Source organism: Erythrolamprus reginae, chromosome Z (genome assembly GCF_031021105.1).
Source record: "Erythrolamprus reginae isolate rEryReg1 chromosome Z, rEryReg1.hap1, whole genome shotgun sequence".
NCBI classification, from domain to species: Eukaryota; Metazoa; Chordata; class Lepidosauria; order Squamata; family Dipsadidae; genus Erythrolamprus; species Erythrolamprus reginae.
Genome location: NC_091963.1, coordinates 86,435,429 through 86,459,874, shown reverse-complemented (window position 1 = coordinate 86,459,874; position 24,446 = coordinate 86,435,429). Strand labels below are relative to the sequence as shown.

General features: G+C 41.4%; 1 protein-coding gene across 5 annotated transcripts in view; it reads right to left on the bottom strand.

Moving 5' to 3' along the window:
* Positions 1 to 228: 228 nt before the first annotated feature.
* The window catches only part of PDCD6 (programmed cell death 6), a 73,793-nt gene continuing 49,575 nt past the window's right edge, over positions 229 to 24,446 (bottom strand). For 2 of the 5 annotated variants that reach the window (XM_070727761.1, XM_070727763.1), the window contains 4 exons: positions 10,793 to 10,837; positions 9,001 to 9,159; positions 1,613 to 1,722; positions 229 to 1,272 (listed from right to left, as the gene is read on the bottom strand). In XM_070727761.1, coding sequence (XP_070583862.1) covers positions 1,174 to 1,272; positions 1,613 to 1,722; positions 9,001 to 9,159; positions 10,793 to 10,837 — 413 coding nt within the window. In that variant the 3' untranslated portion in view covers positions 229 to 1,173. Of the gene's footprint in view, positions 1,273 to 1,612; positions 1,723 to 9,000; positions 9,160 to 10,792; positions 10,838 to 20,204; positions 20,338 to 24,446 lie in introns of those variants that run through there. The other 3 variants (XM_070727762.1, XM_070727764.1, XM_070727765.1) reach the window with 2 other exon arrangements.

Here is a 24,446-nt window from a genome sequence, read left to right as displayed (position 1 = left end):
CTCGGGGGATCACTGTAATAAGTTTTTGGCTTTGTGGTCTAAGATAGATGAAGTAAATAGTTGCTTGCTGTACAAGAGATAGGTTCCGGACGCAGAAGCGCCATGCATTTAATAAATTAGACATGGTTGAAATGCCAATGTACCATGCCAGAGAAGAATAGATCTTAGTTCATTATTTAGGCTAGTGCCACAACCTAAGCACAGTAACTATTGAAGGTAAAACTCCACTCAAAATTGCAATAAGTTTAGTTATAAAGCATTTCATATATAGAATGACTGCAGGCATATATTTATATCCAGCTATATCTCTAAGTCAGAGAGCAAAGGAGAAAATCTTTTTATTACATCAAAAGATTAAGAAAAGCTTTAGTAATAAATCTCTGTGCTTACCCAGAATTTAAAAAATCCTAGGAAGAAAGAAGAACAATACTATTTTAAAAAAAAGAAAGATAAATGATAAATGATACAAGTAGATGAAACCTAATCTAAAGGGGGGGAAATACAAATTAGTTATCTTGACATCTGGCATATTTAAGGTCATTGCTTCTGTGTGTAAATGTTTCATTTATTTTCTATTTTATATGTTAGAAAGATACATGCAAATCTGAATAAGAATTCTATTGTTTGGCATTTAAAGATAACTTTCAGCAAATACAATGCAGAATCTAGTAGCTATAGCACCTTTTGCAATGAGAAACAGAATCTTTAAGCAATGTGTTTCTAAACTTATTGTGTTGTATGGAGGAAAGTAATCTATTTTTCTTGCACAGGTGCTCCTTGGCCTACAACTATTTGTTTAATAACTATACTTAGTTACAGCTACACGTAAAAAAGTGACATGTCCATTTTTCAAACTTACAACTTTTGCAGCATCTCCATGATCATTTGGCAACTGGCATATATTTAAGACAGTTGCATTTTTCTGAAGTTATGTGATGACTATTGGTAACCTTTCCAACTGGCTTCCGACAAGAAAAGTCCATGAGGGGACAGATTAACTTAATGTCTGCAAGGTTCACTTAATAACTGCAGTGATTGCAAAAAATAAAAAGTGGGGAACAACTCACTTAATAAATGCCTTGCCTAACAACAGAAATTTTGGCTCAATTCTGGTTGTAAGTAGAGACTACCTGTATGCAAGTTCCATTCCTCAATCACACACAATATTTACTGTCATACAACAGTAAAAACCATAGAAAGATATTGTTCATAAGACACTTGTATCCAGCCATCCTGATCAGTATCATAGCGTCTGAAGACATCTGTCCATTTCTGGAAGAAAAAGGTTAATGTCAAATTGTCTGCAGATAAAATACCTGTGTTCCATTATATAAAATGCACATAACAATCATGAGACAGATATGATGAACATACTGAAATCTAAATTGTAGAGGGAAATATTTTTTTTATAGTTCTGACAATGAAAATATCAGTCAGGATACAGATAAAGGGCTGGCTGGACAAAACCACAAAGTCAGTGGTCCATAACAAAACTGTATTCAAATTCAAATTTTATATCCTTGTTTTCGTGTTGCATACTTGAAACAATTTGATCATCTGGATTCATCTGGCCTCTCTATATCCCCTCCTCCCCTTTCCGGTATAAGATTACCTGCAGCACAACACAGCACTGAATGAAGTCATCAAAAGCCACTTGCCCTCTTCTTTGCCTATCAAATTTTTGAATCAAGAGATCGTAGAACTGGTCAGTCAGCCGGTATCCTTAATAGAATTGGAAATATTAATGAGCAAAGTTTAAAATAATTACATTCTATAATTGTAGCCATCTACATGATACTCAAATAAGCAAATTAAAAAACCCAGGAAGTTTCACATATGAGAGAAGAATGGAACCAAAGTGGTTTTAATCAGATCATTTAGAGCTAGCTGACACCTTTTTATTTTATGAAAAAATCAGTCTATTCTATAAAACATATTGTGACTTATCACAGATAAGAGCTGTGCCGGCCCAGTGGTTACAATGAAGTACTTCTGAGATCAGTAACATGATTGTTGGGAGCAATATTCTTAGAGGGCTGTAAAGCACTATGAAGCAGCATAACACTCTACCTTTGAAGAGTGTTCGGAAACTTCAAATCGTCCAGAAAGTAGCTGTGCGAGAGGTTTTGGGCCTTCCAAAATATGCCCACACCTTCCCATCACTCCACGGACTGCATTGGCTGCTGATAGGTTTCTGGACACAATTTAAAGTGTTGGTTATGACCTATAAAGCCCTACATGGCATAGGACCAGATTATCTCTGAGACTGCCTTCTGCAGCTCAAATCCCAGTGTCCAGTTAGGTCCCACAGAATTGGTCTCCTCAGGGTCCCATCAGCCAGACAATGCCGGCTGGCAGGGCCCAGGGGAAGAGCTTTCTCTGTGGGAGCCCTGGCCCTCTGGAATCAACTCCCCCCAGAAATTTGCACTGCCCCCACCCTCCTTGTCTTCCGTAAGAATTTGAAAACACATTTATGTCGCCAGGCTTGGGGTCATTAGACCCCAGGTTCTGCCCAATGAATGTACTTGGTGTGATAGTATGTATGTGTTTCTTTGATTTTAAATGTTTAGTTTTAAAGAAAATTTTAAATTAATTATTTTATTAATTAGCCTAGAAATGTTTTATTTATTGTATTTTTACTAAAATGTTATAAGCCGCCCCGAGTCCACGGAGGGGGGCAGCATATAAGTCAAACAAACAAACAAACAAACAAACAAACAAACTCCAAGTGCTATTACTAATGTAACAAAAGTTATGGCTGAAAACATTTACTGGGATTGATAAATTAATTAAATTTAAATCTTAGTATACTGTGTGTTTTTAAATAGTGCTGTGTAGTTTGAATATCTATGCCAGGGGGGAGGGTGTGACCCCGGGGAACGTGCCAAGACACCATGGAAAAATATTTAACAGGGAGGAAAAGAAAGGAGAATGAGACAAATGTTAAGTCTCCTGAAAGCTAAGACGAGGAAATATGATGGGAGATGAGAAAAGACTATCATCTATGATGGAAGATGAGGAAAGACTATATTGGCAGCAGACAGCATGAAGCCAAATAAATTAAGGTGTCACTTAAACACATTACACCCCAATCACGCTGCTAAGCTGCTTGAGTTTTTTCAGAAAAAGCATGCCGAAAATTGCAAACAATCGTTCCGCCGGAGAATTGGGGGCGTGCAAAATGCTTATTTTTTCCTAAGGGGAGGCATAACAGAAAATAATTAAGAAGCACTGCCCTAGGGCGTTGGGTGACATATAAACATAAACAAACAAACGAATACATTTTTCAAGAGGCAACTGGACTTTCTGGTTTCTCTCCAGGCCAGTGTGAAGTAGCTTCTCGGAAAAGTAGCAAAACATATTCAAAGAAAACCAGAAAGTCCAGTTTCTTCTTGAAAAAAAATCTTTGGGACCCTTATATAATATACTTTATTGAAAATTATACTCCAAGCCAGGCTGAAGAAGCTTCTTGGATGAGAAGCAAAACATCTTCAAAGAAAAAACAGAAGCCCAGTTGCCTTTTGAAAAAGCACATTTGGGACCTTAATGTAATATACTTTACTGAAAATTATACTCCAATTTATTCCTTTTATCCCTCAGAGAAATGTAAGCTCTTCACAATGAGAGACTGGAAAATATTTAGAGTCAAGACAGTTTCATTATATGAGAAGCCCAGGCACCTTACCAGAAAACTTGGTTCCAAGGTGTGAGGGGCTGTACTTCAAAATAGATTCCATGTAACCAACCATACTATTCTACTGGATTAAAAGCAGGGAGTATTTAAATCTAAATATAATAGGGGGTGTACAAAACGATGGAAACACTTTGAAAACTCATCAAAATATCTTTTAATTTGGTGTTGGTCCACCTTTTGCGGCAAATACAGCCTCAATTCTCCGAGGTATTGATTCATACAAATTGTGAATTGTTTCCAAAGGAATTTTAGCCCATTCTTCAGTAAAGCACCCTCCAGTTCTTTTAGAGACGATGGTGGTGGAAATCGACTTCTTACTTGAATCTCTAAAATCGACCATAAATGCTCAATAATATTGAGGCCTGGTGATTGTGGTGGCCAGATGAGATGCTGAACTTCATTAGAATGTTCCTCGTGCCATTCTTTAACAATTCTTGCTCTATGGATTGGTGCATTATCATCTTGAAAAATGGCATCCCCCTCTGGAAACAGTTCTTGAACCATAGGATGAATTTGGTCAGCCAAAAGTCCTAAATAGTGATGGCTGTTAATTCTTCCATGAAGAGAAATCATTGGCCCGGCAGATTTCCAAGAAATAGCACCCCAGATCATCACTGAACCCCTGCCATCTTTGATGGTTGGGAGACCGCAGTCTGGATGAAATGATTCTTTTGGCTGTCTCCAAACATAAACACGGCCAGAGGTCAGAAAAAGGGTAAACGATGATTTGTCAGAGAAAATCACATTTTGCCACTGCTCGAGGGACCATTTCTGGCGGTTTCTACACCACTCTAAACACTTTGAAACATTTGTCTTTGAGAGCATAGGTTTTCTAATTGCAGCTCTTCCGTGGAATCCAGATTTGTGAAGCTCCCTTTGAACAGTTTTTGTGGAAACTGGGTTCTGTACGTGTCTATTGAGCTGTGCAGTGATTTTAGGAGCTGTGGTCTTGCGATCCACTCTAACAATCGCTTTAGAGTCGGATGGTCTCTCTCAGACAACTTCGACTTTCGACCAGACCTGTGCTTGGCCGAGGACGTTTTCCCTTCTCTTTCAAAAGCAGTCATTACTTTTGAGGCATTATCTCTTGAAACACCAAACATTCGGGCACTTTCTGTTACACTAGAGCCTCCATTCGAGCACCAACAATTTGGCCTCTTTGAAAGTGTGAGAGGTCTGCCATTTCTAGAAGGTTATAAACAATTTCATTAAATTTCTGTAAAAAAAAGGTAGTTAAAAAAAACATATCAAATAACAGATTTTTTTTTTAAAAAAAACATTAAAATATGTCAAGTTTTGATTGATTTGAACATGTTCAAACATTATGATGCCAAAAAGTCAAGTGTTTCCATTCTTTTGTCCACCCCGTGTATTTGGGCATAAAATGTACCTTTAAAAATGGACATGCTTTTTCTTCTTCCCTACTTTTTATTATATGTCATACTTTTGAAATTACAAGGACACCTTTACAAGCTGTTTCAGATTTCTCTTTTTCTCTCTCTACTCTCTCTCTATGTCTATATATCTTTCTGTGTGTATGTAAAATCTTCAATTTTTTTGTAAAATTAGTGGATAAGCATCAATATCCTTAACATTTTCTACCAAGTATCATTCCCTTTTATAGTAACACTTTTAAATTGGATTTGGGATCCATTTTAAATCCAAACTGAATGGTACTGCAGGCTTTAAATAACAATGTTCAAAAGATGGTTCATTTTAACCCTGCAGTTCTGTTCGCAAAGACTATATACAGTGATACCTCGTCTTACGAACCCCTCGTCATACGAACTTTTTGTGATACGAACCAGGCGTTCAAGATTTTTTTGCCTCTTCTCACAAACCATTTTCGTCTTACGAACCCTCACTTCTCTCTCGGCTCCTCAAAAAACAAGTGCTTTTAAGTTTGCAGGCTCTGATGTTTGCAAGAGAACTGGAGCCAGGCTTTGCCGTACGGGGTCTCCACCCCTTATCCCTTCTGCTACCGTCAGGGCAAAGCACGAAGGTGTTGGAGGGGGGAGAGAAGGGCACGTCCGAGGAGCTCTCCGCAGCCGGCCCATCTCGCTGCCACTTTCCCCTCTTACCCGTCGCTTCCTCTGCTTGGAGGCGAGCCAAGGAAGCAGCGGGTGAGAGGGGATTTCCCCCATCTCGCTGCCAAAATGTATCCATGGGAACCCCGGCCATCCATCTCCCGCTGCCCCCTCCTGCCAGAAGCCCGCAAGGGGCCAAAGCCGGGTGTGGGGAAGGGCGGAACTTTCAGCTCCTGGATGGACCGGAGAGCCTGGAGACACCACCTTCCCGCCTGCCCGCCTTGCCGGTCGCCCCCCCTCCGCCAACAGCGCCTGTCCCATCTGCTCCAAGAGCTGCACCGAGGCTGCCCAGGAGCCACTGGAACAGATTCCCCTCACTGCCTGTATCCCCACTCAGTTAGCCTCCACTAGATCTGCTATTCAAGGCTTTGGTTAACTGTAACTTTGGAGGATCTCTGCCCAGCACGCGTGCACTCTCCCGGCACAACTTGCCCAGAGGATTTTTTTCTACCTCTTGCCAATCCATCCAGTGCCCCAACCTGAACTTTAGTTTGCCGGAGGAGGGGGGGTTGGCTCTGCCCAGGGGAGCCACCCAAAGCCGAAATGATTTGTAAAGCTCTGGTGCGCAAAAAGCTTGGGGAGAGCGTGACTTGGTAGGGTGGGGAGGGGGAGGAAAAGTGCGGAAGATGAGCTCTGCAGCTGGGCCAGGAGGAGGAGTGGGAGGAAGGCATGATCTGCGCCCAACTACCTTTGGGAACGCGCAAACTGAGGGTTCTCAGCCAAGACTTCTGAAAGAGACCGAACTTTATGCAAAGCAGAACAAAGTCCCTTTTTAAATGTCAAAGGGATTTTCTGGTACACACAAGGCACAGGTTAAATGCAATCCAATTTCTCACCCAGTAACTGGGAAATTGAGTCCAATTCCAAAGTCCAGAAAGTCCACACACAATCTTGAACAGGGAAACGGCAAAACCACGATCTTGACGAAACTATGAATCAGATAATCTTCCACAAGGCTAAATCAGCATGCTGCTCTTTTTATCTGTAACACTAATTACAGCAGCCCCATCCAACCACAGATGGCCTCACTTATCTCCTGTAATAATCCTTCAGTTGTTCTCTTCTATGCATCACTCTCCGCATGCATGGATCTGTCATAAGTTCTTGTTCAGAATCCAGGGATGGTAAGGAAGATTGGTCTCCTGGGCTGTCTGCCAAATTCCCCTCTTCCCTGTCACTCACGCTTCCTTGGTCAGAAGAGACTTCATCGGCAGATTCTATCGGGAGCAAAACAGGCCTGTGGCATGTGGATGTTTCCCCCACATCCACCTCCACATTCCTTGGAGCAGGAGCTGGGCCAGAGCTAACCACAACACTAGAAGTGGGTTTTTTTGAATACCTTTAGCATTGGAATACTAATTTGAACATTCCTGATCATAAACCAATGAAAAATGAAAAGAAAAAATTGTTTTTTGTTTGTTTTGCTCAGAAAAGCCTCCCCCCTGGGCTGTGTGCAATTATGTCACTTTATATATAGATTAGGCTGCAAGTTCCAAATGTATTGAATACCTTTGCCATTGGTATACTAATTTGAACATTCCTGATAATAAACAAATAAAAAATGAAATGAAAAAATTAATGCTTATTTCATTATTTTGCTCAGAAATGCCCCCCCCCGGGCTGTGTGCAATTATGTTTACTTTATATATAGATTAGACTGCAAGTTCCAAATTACATCCTTGTTTTTATTACAATGGATTTCTTTCATAATATTAGTTGTCTCGGTATCATGTATTTACTTTGCAAAATGTATTCAAAATATTTGAAACTTGCACCCTAATCTATATATAAAGTGAACATAATTGCACACAGCTGGGGGGGAGGCCCTTTTCTGAGCAAAATAAATAAATAAGCATTAATTTTTTCATTTCATTTTAAAAAAATTATGATTACTACACCAATGCCAAAGCTATTCAAAAAATTTGGAATTTGCATCCTAATCTATTTATAAAGTGAAATAATTGCACACAACCGGGGGGGGGGGTGTTTGCTTTTATGAGCAAAATAAACAAATAAACATTAATTTTTTCATTTCATTTTTCATTTGTTTATGATCAGGAATGTTCAAATTAGTAAACCAATGCAAAAGGTATTAAAAAAAATACTTCCAGTAGCTAAAACCAACCTTTTTTTAACTCCGGGTCAAGTAGACCCGGGAACAGAACAAGAGTAATTTTTTTTGCCCAGCAAAATCTAAGCAACCAAAAATAACCCCTCAAATGACGCAAGGTCATGTAATTTCAAGTTTCAGATATGCAAGGAAAATTATTTACAGGGTCTCAAACTTCATTTCAGGTCATATATGACCCGAACGGAACAGCAGGGTTAAAACATCCCCCTTCAAACTTCAATAAATTGACTTGTAATCAGTTAATTTAATATATAATATCCTATAAATTACAGCATAGATAAAACTAAAGAAATGTAATCTTCTCAATCCTTTGACACACTGATGACATTCAAGTTATCAAGCTCTACTTGACATTTGCCTATTGATTTTCCTTGGGGCTATATTATGTGATTCTCTTTCCAGTACTCAAAAAGATGTACTCTTTTCCCCCTTACTCTCTCTTAACCACAATAAGTATTAAATCCTCTTCCTTAATTCCTAATCTGCAAAAGTTAAGGGTTACCAAAAATAATTGCCAAACTATTTTATAAACTTGATTGAATAAACTATATCACTTCCCCATAATTACATTTTAATCTCTTCAGCTTGGTTTTTAATTAGGGCCAGATGGTCCCCTAAAAAATTCAGTCTCATGTCACAGAGGGCTGTAATAGACAAAACTGCCACCTTAAATTGTACCAGGACTCAGACAGTGACAAATGCAGCTGGCAAAAGTAGAAGTGTAAAATTGCTCATGCTGTTTCCTTTTGCCCCAACTGATGTTTTTGGATACTCTCCAAGGGCAGTATCATATGGACCCCATATTGCAATTATGATTCTACAATCACAATTTTTTGTGAAATAAGTTCTAAATAACTTGTGACTAATACACTATGAAATATACTGATGAAATGTATCAATTCATTTAAATGTCTAATGGCAACCTATTCCACACTGGATATCCTCCAGTGTGTGGCATTCAATTCCTAGAATTCTTCAGTCTGACTGACAATTATTAAAAATTCTGGAAGTTGAAGTCTATACATCTGGAAAAGTTTACATAAAGCTATTTGCCAAAATTACATGCTGTAATAATTACAATGAATTACCAAAACCTGTTAGGGCTTGCTTTAATTCATGTTTGTCAATCATTCCAGAGTTGTCTCTATCATATCTGCGAAAAACATTCTGCCAGTCAGAGATGTATTTCCAAACTCCTGTGAATTCATTGAAGTTTACACCACCTTTGTTTTCTCTGTCAAACATAGCTGAAAAAATAATCAATCTTAATTAATCTAAATATTAGATTTATTTAAATATTCATGTATTTGTGACTTACCATTTCTTAATTTATTAAGTTAAAATTAAATTTACATTAGGAGAAAGTAAAAGAAAATAAAGTATTTCAAAGAAAAAGCCAATTGTTCTGAAATTATTTCCCATTTTAATGTAAAAAAACCCCTCTTAAAAGCAGCTTTTATGCAGGTTAAAATATAGATTACCTAGAACTTGAGAAAAAAAGATTAGTTTCAACCATTTTATGGTTGGAGGTCTTTCATTGTACAGATGTCCATTAGTTACCATAGTTGAAGAACAGATGAGTATAGGAGAAAGAAAGTAAACTATAACATTTTTTGAATGTTATTTTTTTCCTGAAATTGTAAGCATTGTTATATCTTTTAAGAAACACTGTAATTTAGCAGAAGCTGCAGGGTATGTGTGTCAACATTTGCAAGGATCCAAGTCCTGCCCTGTGACATTGGCAACACAAGTTGAAAAAAAGTAACACTTGCGTTGTCACCCTCCCTATACAGTCACGTTGATTTTAACAGATATAGTCTACAGACGCCATTGGCAAATACTATATTGCCTAGTGATACTACACTACATTGGGTAGTGATACAAACATCAATATCTTACTTTAGCCAATCTTATAATTATGCAGAAGCTTAATATGGAAGGATGGAAAAGTTTTACTAATTGTAATGCAGGGGATCAAGATTTCTAAATACGCTCCCTTAAAAAGATATTCAAGGAGACAAATGATTAAAGCTACAGTATGCGAAACAAGCTCCATCACCTTTTTTGTCTTTATTTAATAAAGCAGAACAAAGAAATATATATATGAAACAATAACAAAAGAAAAGAGAAAAGCCGTTGTTGTAGACATGCATAAAAGGCAGAGCTTCTATTGTGACTGTCTAATGCTACTCTTATTTTGATGAAAGGACTGGACCTTGCAGAGGCTTCTTTATACAAATTAATATTCAATATTTCAAACTTTCAGAATTATTAATTGGAAAAAGATAAATAAACCAGAGTTTCCATAATGGCTTTCTGAGAAGCAGAAAAACTGTGATTGCTCAAATGACTATCTGAACGATCCCAGTACCGATTCATTGCTATGACCTGTGGTTACAACAATAAACTTACAGATAGTCCTCAATTTATAGCCACAACGGAACATACAATTTTGTTTTCAAGTCAATGCAATTATAAGTTGAGGCATTACGTGACCAAACTCAATTTTACACATTTTTATGACTACTGTAAAAATAAATCACTATGGTCATAATGTAAATAACGTAATCATTAACTAAATCACATTGTCATCAAGAAAACCCATTATCTTGAATGGGTGTGGAGTTTTTGTTTTATTTTTTGCTAAAAAATGGCGTACGAGTTGGTTGTCAAGTGCCCAAATTCAAATTATAATTTTGAGGACAGGGGTAGGTAGTTTTTTTCTAGTCTGTCATAACTTTGATCAACCATTAAACATCCAGTTGAAAGTTTAAGACTACCTGTATTTCAATTAATAAAGCTGAAAAGGCTAGAATTTTGGTTTCCATTTCAGCAAGTTTAGCCTAAGTATAAAACAAATGGAATTCAAATATTACTTACATAAAATAGATCTTACAGTTGCTGGGTTAAATGGAGTCCATGTTCCTAAAAGAAAAAGAAAACATTACATGGTACACATAGAAACAAGAATATCTGAAACTGATAAATGACTAGCAATTGAACAATTAAGGGAGAGGGAGGAGGGGGAGGAGGCTTACAAAGCCCATGGGCCTCTGCTGCCCACTGCTATCAAGAGATACTTCAGTTAGCCCAGGGGTCCCCAAACATTTTACACAGGGGGGCAGTTCACTGTCCCTCAGACTGTTGGAGGGCCAGGGTATAAAAAAACCCTATGAACAAATCCCTATGCACACTGCACATACCTTATTGAAAGAAAAAAACAAAATGGGAACAAATACAATATTTAAAATAAAGAAGTAATAAAGTAATATTTGTATGCCGCCCGAGTCTGCAGAGAGGGGCAGCATACAAATCTAAATAATAATAATAATAATAATAATAATAATAATAATAATAGTAATAATAATAGTAATAATAGTAATTTATACTTCTTTATTAACAAGTAAATTTAAACTTAAATCAACAAACTCCCTTCATTTCTCCTTCCTTCCTTCCCTCCCTCCCTTCTTCCTCTCCACTTCTCTCCTCCCTCTCCATTTTTTCCTTCTCTCTCATGTTTCATTTTCCTCTCCCTCATTCTTTCCCTCCATCATTTTCTCATTTTTTCTCTTCCTCTATTTTTCTCTTTCCATCTGTCCCTTTTCCTTTCTCTCCCTCTCTCTCTCAGCCCCCCTCTCTCTTTCTCTCTGTCCCTCTTTTTTCTCTCTCTCTCTTCCTCTCACTCACTCTCTTTCTATCTCTCCCTCTTTGTATCTCTCTCTCTTTCTTTCTCTCTCTCTCACTCTTTTTATCTCTCCCCCCCTCTCTTTCTCTCCCTCTTTCTTTCTCTCTCTCCCTTTCTCTCTCCCTCTTTCTCTCTGTCCCTCTTTCTCTGTTGCTTTCTTTCTCTCACTCTCTTTCTATCTCTCTCTCTTTCTATCTCTCTCTCTTTCTATCTCTCCCTCTTCCTTTCTCTCTCCCTCTCTCTCTTTCTCTCGGTCCCCCCTCTCTCTCGCGCGCTTTCTTTCTCTCTTGCTTTCTCTCTCTCTCTTTCTCTCGGTCCCTCTCTCTCTCCAGCAATGGCTTTCTCTCTCTCTCCAATTACAGGTGGTCCCCGGGTTACGTGGTCCCCGACTTATGACGTTTCATCATTACGATGACCCGGGGACAACAGCGGAGCTCGGAGGCTGCAGCAATGCAGCGCGGAGAAGGACCGGCTGTTGGTCCCTGTCGCTGCCGCCGCCGCTTCCATTCAAGCAAAGGGATCTCTGCGGTGGGCGGCCTCGGAGGCTGCAGCAACGCAGTGCCGAGAAGGACCGGCTGTGGGTCCTTTGAAGCCGCCACCACCCACCACGGAGATCCCTTTGCCCGAATGGAGGTGGCGGCGGCGGCGACTTCAAGGGACCAACACCTGGTCCTTCTCGGCACTGCATTGCTGCAGCCTCCACCACCGCCCACCACGGAGATCTCTTTGCCCGAACAGAGGCGGCAGCGAAGGGATCTCGGGGGTGGGTGGCAGCGGAGGCTTCAAAAACCAACAGCCGGTTCTTCTCGGCACTGCATTGCTGCAGCCCCCAAGGCCACCCACCAAAGAGATCTCTTCACCTGAACGGAGATGGCGGCCTCGAGGCTGCAGCAAAGCAGCGCCGAGAAGGACCGGCTGTTGACCCCTTGAAGTCGCTGCCGCCGCCTCCATTCGGGCAAATTCAGGGGGTTCCTGAATCTCCCATCCACTCACAGCGGAGGAGGAGGTGGGGAGAAGGAGGTGAGCTGAGCTTCCTTCCGTTTCCTTCGAGGCGGCAGGTGAGCTTTGCAGCTTTGCCTCCAAGGAAGTGGAAGGAAGCTCAGCTCGGAGGCGGGCCTAGAGCAGCAGCAGGCGCCGCTGCCGCCTACTCCGCCCGTGCTTCAGCTGCACCGGGGCCAGGGAAGCCGAGGCTAGGCCCGTCGCCCCTGGCTCCAAGTGCAGGGCCTGGGCATCGGGCGAGCACCGGGAGGGCCTCACCGTCGCCTGGCCGGGGAAGAGCTCCCCTCCCTGCGATCGTGGATGGTGTGGCCGTCAACCAGTTAGTGCGGGGAGGGGTGGGTCCAGATGGCTTGCTTACGGCCCCGGAGGTACTGGCCCTGCAGCACCTTCAGCACCTCCAGCTGCTCTTGCAGGGCTTCCAGGCTGAGGGCAGAGGCCAACGCCCTCCTCACGGTGTGACAAAGAAGCAAAAAAGCGGCACTCTCCCACTCTCTCTCTCCCTCTCTTTGTTGCTTTATTTCTCTCTCTCTCTCTCTCACTCCCTTTCTATCTCTCCCTCTTTTTCTCTCTCTCTCCCTCTCCGCAGCAGACCCCCCCAACACCAAAAGTGCCCAAAGGCGCAAACCTCACCAGTGCAAAATCCCTGAAGAAAAAAAAAAGCAAAAAAGCGGCACTGGAGGGACCATGACGGTCTGCAGCTGAGCGTCTGGAGGAGGAGGAGGAGGAGGAAAGCCAGGGAGTGGGGAGGAAAGTGGGCCTGCAATTGGCCCCTTTCTTTCTCACCTTTAGGGAGAGGAACTGTTGCTGCTCTGCCATAGGGCAGCAACAGTTTCTTTCCCTAAAGGTGGCAAAGAAAGGGGCCAATTGCAGGCCCACTTTCCTCCTCCTCCTTGCCACCGCCAGATGCTCAGCAGCAGAGTGGACGGGAGATTCGGGAGCTTATTATATAGACCGGTAAAATCTCGTACACTGCAGCGGGCTGGATAAATGGGCCTCAGCGGGCCGCATCCGGCCCACGGGCCATAGTTTGGGGACTGCTGAGTTAGCCTGTTTGCCACTGCTGCAGCTCTCATGAGCAGCGCAGACCAGACAAGCTCATCCACTGCGCAAAGGAGGGGAACGCACGCAGAATGTTTCTGCAACAGACACAAACACGCTCCTATTGGCAATGTTCCCTCTAATTTTTTTTCGGTGTAGGCGAAAAAGTATAGTGTCTCAGCAGCACATTTTCATGCCTGAGCACCTGAATTTTTTTCACAGATGTCATCCAAGACAACAATGAAATCAGTGTTATTTGAAACTCAAAGTTTATTCAATGTATCCACTTAATTAAAAGTGTTATATATCAGCATCACTTATAATACTGCAAGTCTGCATCTGCAATAATAAAATACTTGTATGGTATTTAGGGTAATGTACACAGTTAGTCATTGAAAGTCTGTCTCATCTTAACAGTTTCTGGCTTGTTAGAATATCAATGATTGCATAAATGATGGTACATCTATTTCTAATAAACAGTGAAGAAAGCAGACAGAAATTTTAGACCAAGGCAAGATAAATAAACAGCCATTAAACACTACTGTTCTGTGTTGTTCATTTCAGCGGGACCTTCATAGGTTTACCTATGAAATGAAATAGAAGGTTCAAACAACATTTTTGGCCAATTTTCTTGTGGCACTTTAAAAGCGTGGGCCAAATGTCACCTGATTCCAGCCCATATTTCTTCTTTGATCTACTGAGCTACTTAGAAGAGACGCTTCCATTCAGCAAATGGAAATTCTCATCAATTGCTACCATATCTTAAAAGAGTCATTTACTCTGGCATACAAGAATAAACCCATTAAACTGAAGGAATACATTATTTTGTGCGTGCACACAAAATACATTGAATAGGCCAGGGGTAGGCAAGTTGGCCTTTCTATGACATGTGGATTTTAACTCCCAGAATTCCTGAGCCAATCATGCTAGCTCAGGAATTCTGGGAGTTTAAGTCCATTTGTCATAGAAGAGCTAACTTTGCCTACCCCTGGAATAGGATACCTTCAGAGTTTGCATTAATTGTATTGAAAATACCAACGGCGGAGCCGTGATGCCTTTTTAAAAAGAGCAATCAGCAGTCCTCCAAAGCAGAAGGCCGTCTGTACCTTGCTTTTACTGACAGGCACATGCCGGCGTTTGTGTGTGTTGCAGAAACATTCCGCATGAGCTCTCACTGTGATATGAATCAAAAGGTAAAATTAATAAATAATAAACTATATGCAGTATTTGAATTGAATTGTATTAAAGAGATATGGATCTCATGCCTGGGTGCTCAATATTTATTTATTTATTCGACTTCTATGCCACCCAATTCCGAAGGACTCAGGGCAGCTTACAACAACAACAACAACAAAATAATAATAATAATAATAATAATAATAATAATAATAATAATAATTTATTAGATTTGTATGCCGCACCTCTCCGAGGACTTGGGGTGGCTCACAACAACAATAACAATATAGCACAAATCTAATGGTTAAAAACTAAAATTAAAAATCCACTATCGTTAAAAAAAACCACAATCGATACTACACAATCATACCATACTCAAGTCTTACTAGTCAGAGGGGCAGCATTAATCCCCCCATGCCTGGTGACATAAATGGGTCTTCAGAGTCTTGCGTAAGATGAGGAGGGTGGGGGCAGTTCGAATCTCCGGGGGGAGTTGATTCCAGAGGGCCATGGCCACCACAGAGACAGTTCTTCTCCTAGGTGACATTGTTTAGTTGACGGGACCTGGAGAAGGCCAACTCTGTGGGACCTAGTCGGCCACTGGGATTTGTGTGGCAGCAGGCAGTCCCGTAGGTATTCTGGTCCGATGCCATGTAGGGCTTTATAGGTCATTACCAACACTTTGAATTGTGTCCGGAAACTAATCGGCAACCAGTGCAGCCGCGGAGTGTTGATGAGACATGGGTTTATCTGGGAAGCCCAATGACTGCTCACATGGACGCATTCTGCATGATCTGAAGTTTCCGAACACTCTTCAGAGGTAACCCCATGTAGAGAGTGTTGCAGCAGTCGAACCTCGAGGTGATGAGGGCATGAGTGACCATTAGCAGAGATTCCCTGTGCAAATAGGGCTGTAACTGGTGCATTAGGTGAACCTGAGCAAATGCCCTCCTTGCCACAGCCGAAAGATGATGTTCTAATATTAGCTGTGGATCGAGGATGCCCACGTTGCGGACCCTCTCCGAGGGGGTCAATAGTCCCCGCAGGGTAATGGATGGACAGATGGAATTGTCCTTGGGAGGCAGAACCCACAGCCACTCCGTCTAGTCAGGGTTGAGTTTAAGCCTGTTGACACCCATCCAGGCTCTGGCACATCATTTCCATTGCTTCGCGGACTGGACATGGGGTGGAGATGTACAACTGGGTGTCACCCGCATATTGATGACACCTCAACCCATGCCCTTGGATGATTTCACGAAGTGGTTTCATGTAGATATTGAATAGCAGGGGGGAGAGGACTGACCCCTGAGGCACCCCACAAGGGATAAACCTAGAGGTTGACCTCTGGCCCCCCACTAACACCGACTGTGACCAGCAGGAGAGGTAGAAGAACCACTGTAAAACAGTGCCTCCCACTCCCAACCCCTCCAGCCGGCAAAGAAGGATACCATGGTCGATAGTATCGAAAGCCTTTGAGAGGTCAAGAAGCACCAGAAAAGAGTCTACAGAAAGGGGCGGCATACAAATCTAATAAATAATAATAATAATAATAAACCCCTATTCCGGGCCCACCAGAGATCATCCATCATTGCTGAGGGCCTAGATAATCGGCTTCTTCCAAGGACCGCTGGAGCTAGAGTGCCACCACCTTCTCAACAACCTTCCCCATAAAGGGGAGGTTGGAGACTGTACGGCAGTTATTAAGTATGGCTGGGTCCAGCGAAGGCTTCTTGAGGAGGGAGAACACAAGTGCCTCCTTGTAGGGAGCCGGGAAGGACCCCCCCTCAGAGAAGCATTGACAGTCTCCTGGACCCAGCTCCGTGTCACCTCCCTGCTGGCCGAAACCAGCCAAGAGGGACACAGGTCCAGCAAACAGGTGGTGGAACTTACAACTCCAATGGCCTTGTCCTCTTCATCAGGTATCCCCAGGTCAAACTCCTCCCAGACAGATGGACAAAGACGGGCCCCAATCATGTCGACTGATTCATTGTCAACCGACACTGCAATCCAATCGGAGTCAAGGTGCATCCGAATCTGAGCGATTTTATCAGCGAAAAACCTTGGCACTGCCCTGCAAGGCTCCCCAACTCCCCTGATTTAGAAGGGAGCGGGTCACCTAAACAGGAAGGCCAGGCGGGATTCCACTGATGCAATCAAGGCAGCATGATACACACATCTTGCCACCTTAAGCGCCATCTTGTAAGTCTTAATGTAAGCTCTTACAAGTGTTCGATCAGACTCAGATTTACTTTTCCTCCATCGCTTCTCTAGACATCTCTTCTGGTGTTTCAACACCTGGAGTCCTCGGTAAACTAAGGAGCTCTCCGGGGTCTAGTGCCACAGAGAGGTCGCAATGGCGCAATCCGGTCAAGAGCCGCCGTTGCAGCCTTGTTCCAGGCCAAAGCGAGGGACTCTGCCAAACTGTGTAGTAAAACCACTAACACCGACTGTGACCAGCAGGAGAGGTAGAAGAACCACTGTAAAACAGTGCCTCCCACTCCCAACCCCTCCAGCCGGCAAAGAAGGATACCATGGTCGATAGTATCGAAAGCCTTTGAGAGGTCAAGAAGCACCAGAAAAGAGTCTACAGAAAGGGGCGGCATACAAATCTAATAAATAATAATAATAATAATAAACCCCTATTCCGGGCCCACCAGAGATCATCCATCATTGCTGAGGGCCTAGATAATCGGCTTCTTCCAAGGACCGCTGGAGCTAGAGTGCCACCACCTTCTCAACAACCTTCCCCATAAAGGGGAGGTTGGAGACTGTACGGCAGTTATTAAGTATGGCTGGGTCCAGCGAAGGCTTCTTGAGGAGGGAGAACACAAGTGCCTCCTTGTAGGGAGCCGGGAAGGACCCCCCCTCAGAGAAGCATTGACAGTCTCCTGGACCCAGCTCCGTGTCACCTCCCTGCTGGCCGAAACCAGCCAAGAGGGACACAGGTCCAGCAAACAGGTGGTGGAACTTACAACTCCAATGGCCTTGTCCTCTTCATCAGGTATCCCCAGGTCAAACTCCTCCCAGACAGATGGACAAAGACGGGCCCCAATCACGTCGACTGATTCATTGTCAACCGACACTGCAATCCAATCGGAGTCAAGGTGCATCCGAATCTGAGCGATTTTATCAGCGAAAAACCTTGGCACTGCCCTGCAAGGCTCCCCAACTCCCCTGATTTAGAAGGGAGCGGGTCACCTAAACAGGAAGGCCAGGCGGGATTCCACTGATGCAATCAAGGCAGCATGATACACACATCTTGCCACCTTAAGCGCCATCTTGTAAGTCTTAATGTAAGCTCTTACAAGTGTTCGATCAGACTCAGATTTACTTTTCCTCCATCGCTTCTCTAGACATCTCTTCTGGTGTTTCAACACCTGGAGTCCTCGGTAAACTAAGGAGCTCTCCGGGGTCTAGTGCCACAGAGAGGTCGCAATGGCGCAATCCGGTCAAGAGCCGCCGTTGCAGCCTTGTTCCAGGCCAAAGCGAGGGACTCTGCCAAACTGTGTAGTAAAACCCCAAGCGCCCTCTGAAAGCCCTCTAGGTCCATCAGGCATCTGGGGCGGAATCATCTAATCGGTTCCGCCTCCCTGCGGGTAAGGATTGCAGCCTTGAAGTCAAGCCATAGCAGAAAATGGTCTGACCATGAGAAAGGCAGAATATCTAAGCCCCTTAATCTCAGACCATCACTCAGCTGCTCCAAGAGAAATATCATGTCGGGTGCATGCCCCCTCTCATGGGTCGGACCCTGAACTACTTGGGTCAGATCCATGGTTGTCATGGTGGCCATGAACCCTTGCATTAACCCAGAGGATTCGCTGAGAGACGTTAGATTAAAGTTCCCTAAGACAATAAGTCTGGACTACCTCCTCGAGCAGTGCAGGCAGTGTTGACACACAGCTGGGAGTCAGGTATGTAAGCAACAAGCCCACCTGAACCCCTAGGTCCAACTTCACAGAGGGACTCACAACCTGCAATCTCAGGGGCAGGGAGTCTGCGTAGGCTAAAAGTCTCCTTGGCTATAATAGCCACTCCTCCCCCCCCCTCCTTGGGGTCGTGGCTGATGCCATACCTGAAACCCGGCTGGGCATATTTCAGAGAGGGGAACTCCTCCCTCTGGGCCCAGACAGGTTTCAGTCACACATACCAGGTCGGCCTCCTCCTCCAGGATCAAATCCCGGATAAGGAGAGCTTTATTTACAACCGGCCTGGCATTGAGCAGCAGCAGCCTGAGTCTGGGGCCTGGTTTACAATCATTACCAGTACCCTGGGCTGAGCTCATGGGGCTGGAACAAGGGATCACTTTCAAGCAGAGTTCCCTCATTCCCTGAGAGCGTTCTGCCCCATGGATCCTGCCATATCTGCCTCTCCCCAGCAGCACCGGAATGTTCTGGCCCTCTACCACCCCAGAGATAAGCTCCCCCAACCCTCCCGCCTCCATGCCACCAGGCAAGCTGACCTTTCCATTCATAACAGCACACTCATTCATATCACATATACTCCTCATCCAGTCCCAATCACCCATCCTTAAAAAAAAACCCAGTGATTTACTTAAAACAATAGTCTTCCCTAAAAATATTAAACTATATAAATTAGTCATAATTTACATAAAAATCCCTCCCTCCTTCCCCACTGATAACAACAACATAATGATATTATATAAAATAAGCATCTGTATAACAAAACAGTCCTTGGTCCAATCAAAATCTGAGACCAAAAAATTAATTCTAATAGCTGGTAATCAATCAAAATGGTATAAACAAGGATGGTAATAGTCAGGATAATCAAAATAATCAGGATGGTGCAAATAAGGATGAAACAATTGAGTTCTAATAAGGCATAGATAAGGGTCTCTATCCCGGATCTTCTTATGATAGAGTCATATAGAAGTTTCTAGAAGTCCAAATCTTTCATCATCTCCTCCCTCACAGATTAAAGTGCCAGCTGCAATAAATATAAACCATATAATCCAAGCAAAGTAATTCACACAGAAAAGTCCTTGCAGCAACCAGAATTCCGCGGACAAAAGGAGAGCAGTAGCTCGAAAATAGCAGAAGGGCTCACTCACTTGGTCTCTCTTCCTGGTGAAATCTTGCCAGAGATGATAAACTGGCTTTAACCCCGAGAAGTCAAGGTGCTGATAGATCTGTTTCTCAATATTATAGTGGTCCCCGCAAGGTCTCCAACCACTCCGACCGCTTCTCCGATCCAGAGCACGCTGATCCCGATGCTGGGAAAAGTTCCCCGGCATCCACAGTGTGTTCGGTGACTCCAGGCTCCCAGAGTAACTTCCAACAATTGCTGCTCCGATCACTCTCCACAGCGAAAATACCTCACATGGCCATAGAATTTAAACTCCGGTCACCCTCTCTATTCAAATGAGTTAAAGCTTACTGTTAATTGCTGTTAATTTTCCATGTTTGCTGCCTCTCGGTTGCTCACTCTTTCTCACAGCTGGTGATCTTGATGTCTCCGGTCTCACTCTCCTCTGCTCTCGTAATGCCAGTCACCATCTTTACTTGCTCTCAGATCTCCAAGCACCGTCCTCACGTTTAATTCTCATACTTAATTCAGATCTTAATATAAATTCGAAGATGATATAATGCCAAGGACACAGAACAGGTTTAAATACGTTAAATAAGTTTTTTTCAAATTTTTTAAATTTTTTTCTCTTCATTCACAGTACAGTTGAAAAAATACCAAAAACATCGAGTTGCTTTACAATAGTTCAATTTTACAAATTGCATTATCTAAAGATCAATGCTGCCTCCTTAGCTTTTAACATCTGGATAAAAATTAGCTACTCAAATTCTTATATGTAATTCCATTATATAAAAAATCATGACAAATAACAACTAACTAACAAAAAGGAAATAAAGTTTAAGAGTAAAAGCTGAAAAATAAAGTTTATAAAGAAAGGAAAACAACATAAGAGGAAGAAAAGAAAAAAAATATTATTAGCTAAAACCTATTTTAAGCTGTTCTAGATTTAAAATGTCTCAAGATGATTAGGCTGTAAAATTCAAATTTCTCCATATCTCTATGTCGATTTTCATATATATATATATATATATATATATATATATATATATATATATATATATATATATATTTATATATATATATATATAAAGAATAGTCCTAAAAATGCGAGTTCCAGGTATGTGTGTGAATGATGAGGCAGCAGCCATCTCGATCACCGGAACATAGAAACTTTAATAAAACCACTTAGCTTTCGTTAGCGTGCTGCTAACTTCGTCAGAGTATTAAAATGCCATGGGAGACAATCACCTTTATAAAGCATTATTCAGTCTGCTCATTGCCCGCGTCATAGGGCCACACCCTTCCCTCCCCTCTGCGGCAAGCCTAATTATGGGCTTGCTCATGCTGGCTAAAAAAAAAAAAAAAAAGTAATACCGAACACCTCCGAAGTATTGCCTCATAACTCCACCTCCTCCCTTGGGGAGGGAAAGAGGCAACAGACACGAGTAAAAGCGGTAGATCCCCCTTTAGCCAGCATGAGCAAGCCCATAATTAGGCTTGCCGCAGAGGGGAGGGAAGGGTGTGGCCCTATGACGCGGGCAATGAGCAGACTGAATAATGCTTTATAAAGGTGATTGTCTCCCATGGCATTTTAATACTCTGACGAAGTTAGCAGCACGCTAACGAAAGCTAAGTGGTTTTATTAAAGTTTCTATGTTCCGGTGATCGAGATGGCTGCTGCCTCATCATTCACACACACACACACACACACACACACACACATATATATATATATATAAAATTAATAACCTTTTAAAATGATAATCGCCCATTAATAAGGAACTTCTAAAGAAAAAAAGAACATAAAAAAACCCCTACTGGTGACAAACTGGAGGAGAACCTAACAAAAACAAAGAAATAACATCTCCTAAAAACACCCAATTAGCCGAATTGCAAAATTACAAAACCTAATATGTAATTCCATTATATAAAAAATCATGACAAATAACAAAAATAGAAGAAGAAAAGGGAAAAAAGAGAAAGAAAGAAGAACAAGAGAAAAAGGGGAGGAAGAAATGGAAAAATAACTTCCTCCTCCTCTTATACTTCACCTCCTACTTTCATATCGAACCAATGAATTCCTAAAACCTTAACTTTTAGCCTTAAGCTCCTTTTTACCTCCAACTTTCTTTCAATCATGTCTATAAATATTGTAAAAAAAAAAGAAAGAAAAATAAAATGATAAAATAAGCAAGAAAAGAAAAATCCCCCATTAGTCCACTCGGATCAACTCCAAAGAAACATGCTGTATACCCAGCTAAATCATCATGCCCTAATCTAAGATTAACGCTGCATGTCCAGCAGAATCATCATGCCCTATTCTAAATTTGTTAATCCCAATAACCAAAAGGAAAAAAATCCATTTCTTTAATCAATTATTATTTTATTGATAAAACTTTCTCTTGCCTTATACCTTAAAGAGAGGCGAGAGGGGAAAGAAAAGAAAAAATAACTAACCTAATCAAAGAAAAGGAAACTTCTCTGAATACCCACTGGAATCAAGTTGTGTATCTTTGTGCCCTACTCTAATATTAGCGCTGTATAGCCAGCGGAATTCTCATGCCCTATTCTAGTATTAATGATCCCAATGGATAAAGCAAAAAAACCCTTCCTCCTCTCAAATCTGAATCATTTTTTTACCTTTTTGTAAATTAATTCACTTAATAATCATTACAGTAATCTGTGTATTATCAATAAATAGTACAGTAGTATATCATATAAATTTCATCTTTAAATTTTTTTTCCATACATACTATTCCATATCATTTAGATCAGTGATTTTCAACCTTTTTTGAGCCGTGGCACATTATTTACATTTACGAAACCCCGGGGCACATTGAGCGGGGCAGGGGGGGGGCTATAAAAAGTTTGGACAAAAAAATTCTCTCTCTCTCTTCCTCCCTTTCGCTCTATTTCTCTCTCCCTCTTTCTCTCCCTTCCTTTTTCTTTCTCTCTCTATCCCTCTTTCTTTCTTTTCCTTCCTTCCTCTCTTTTTTGCTCTCTTTCTCCCTCCCTCCCTGCCTCCCTCTATGTCTTTCTCTCTCTCTCCTTCCCTCCCTCTTTCTCTCTTTCTTGCTTTCTTTCTCGTTCTCTTTCTCTCTCTCTCTCTCTTTCTTTCTTTCTCTCTCTTTCTTTCTCTTTCTCTCTCTCTCTCTTGCTTTCTTTCTCTCTCCGAGCTTCGCGGCACACCTGACCATGTCTCGTGGCACACTAGTGTGCCCCGGCACACTGGTTGAAAAACACTGATTTAGATTGTCAATCTTTATCTTTTTAAGTCAATATGTTTTATGTTTTTAAATCAAAAGTTTAAATATCTTAATTCTAATTCCCAATACTTTGTATCAAAAAGCAATTCATTAATTACCCATTAAAATTCATTACATTCTTAGTTCTATTTCTGTATTTACTCTGTCAATTTTTTTCATAAAAAAGTCTGTTAACTATACCTTAATTTTCTTACTATTGTTTCTTTCATATTACTTTCTTATGTTTTCCACACTAACTCACATCAGTTTACCCCACTTCCCTCCTCCTTGTAAATCAGTAAAATAATCAGCATCATTGATATCAATCTTCTTCATTAAAATAGTACAAAGATAAAAATACAAAAAAACCCAATTTCCCATCTCTATATTCATTATTTCATTATTTTCATTCTTCAATATCCATATTTTATACTTTAAGTTTAAGTTTACCCAACTAATATTTTTAAAAGTCTAATAAATCTCTTAATTATATATCATTTTTCTTCTACTCAAATAGTTTCCCTTTCCTCGAACCATACCGTCCCCAAACCAAAGTACCATTCCCCTAATTTTATGCAATTCTTATGGTCTAAATTAATCCAAATACACGTAGTCCCCCATTTAATATGATTATAATAATTATAATGATTGTAATATTATTTCAACTTTTCCATCTTCCATCTTTTCATGGTAGACCTTCCCATATAATGTTAATTGTATCAAGTAATTTTGAGTTAGTGATATTTAATAATATTTAGTCAAATCTGGGTCCATATTATAAGTCCAATCTGAGTCCATATTATAAGTCCAATTAGGATCTAAAGTCCAACCTAACCTTAGTAAACGCCAACATTTTATGGGAATAAAGTCTCTTGCCACGAAATATCTCCTTGTCCCTTTTTTCTTCTTTCCGTCTTTCTCTTCTCTTCTTAGAAGTCAGGTTGTTAAAAATCATGTTAATAATGACTTTCAAATTTCAACCTCGTAGCTCCTCGTATCGCTCCATAGCACTCCGTAATGTATCTCCGATTATTTCTCCGATTGTATCTCCAAAAGTAATTACTGTAATTGAAAAAGAAACCCCGACTTGATGACTTGATTTATTGAAACGATCTTAAGAAGTATCTCTGCTAGTCTCTCCTACTCCACCTCGATGGTATCGATAGTTCCTTGTATCCAAGATGGCGAAACGTGTTGAAAACTGAAACGTCATTTCCTTCCCCTTCTCCTTCCTGATATGCAAAGGGGAATCATTCTGACGAAAACCAAAGTGCCAGACTCCATTTCCACCAGAACGCCTCAAAACCTTTTTTCCCCTTTCTTTCAGCCATTAAAAACTCTTCAAGTA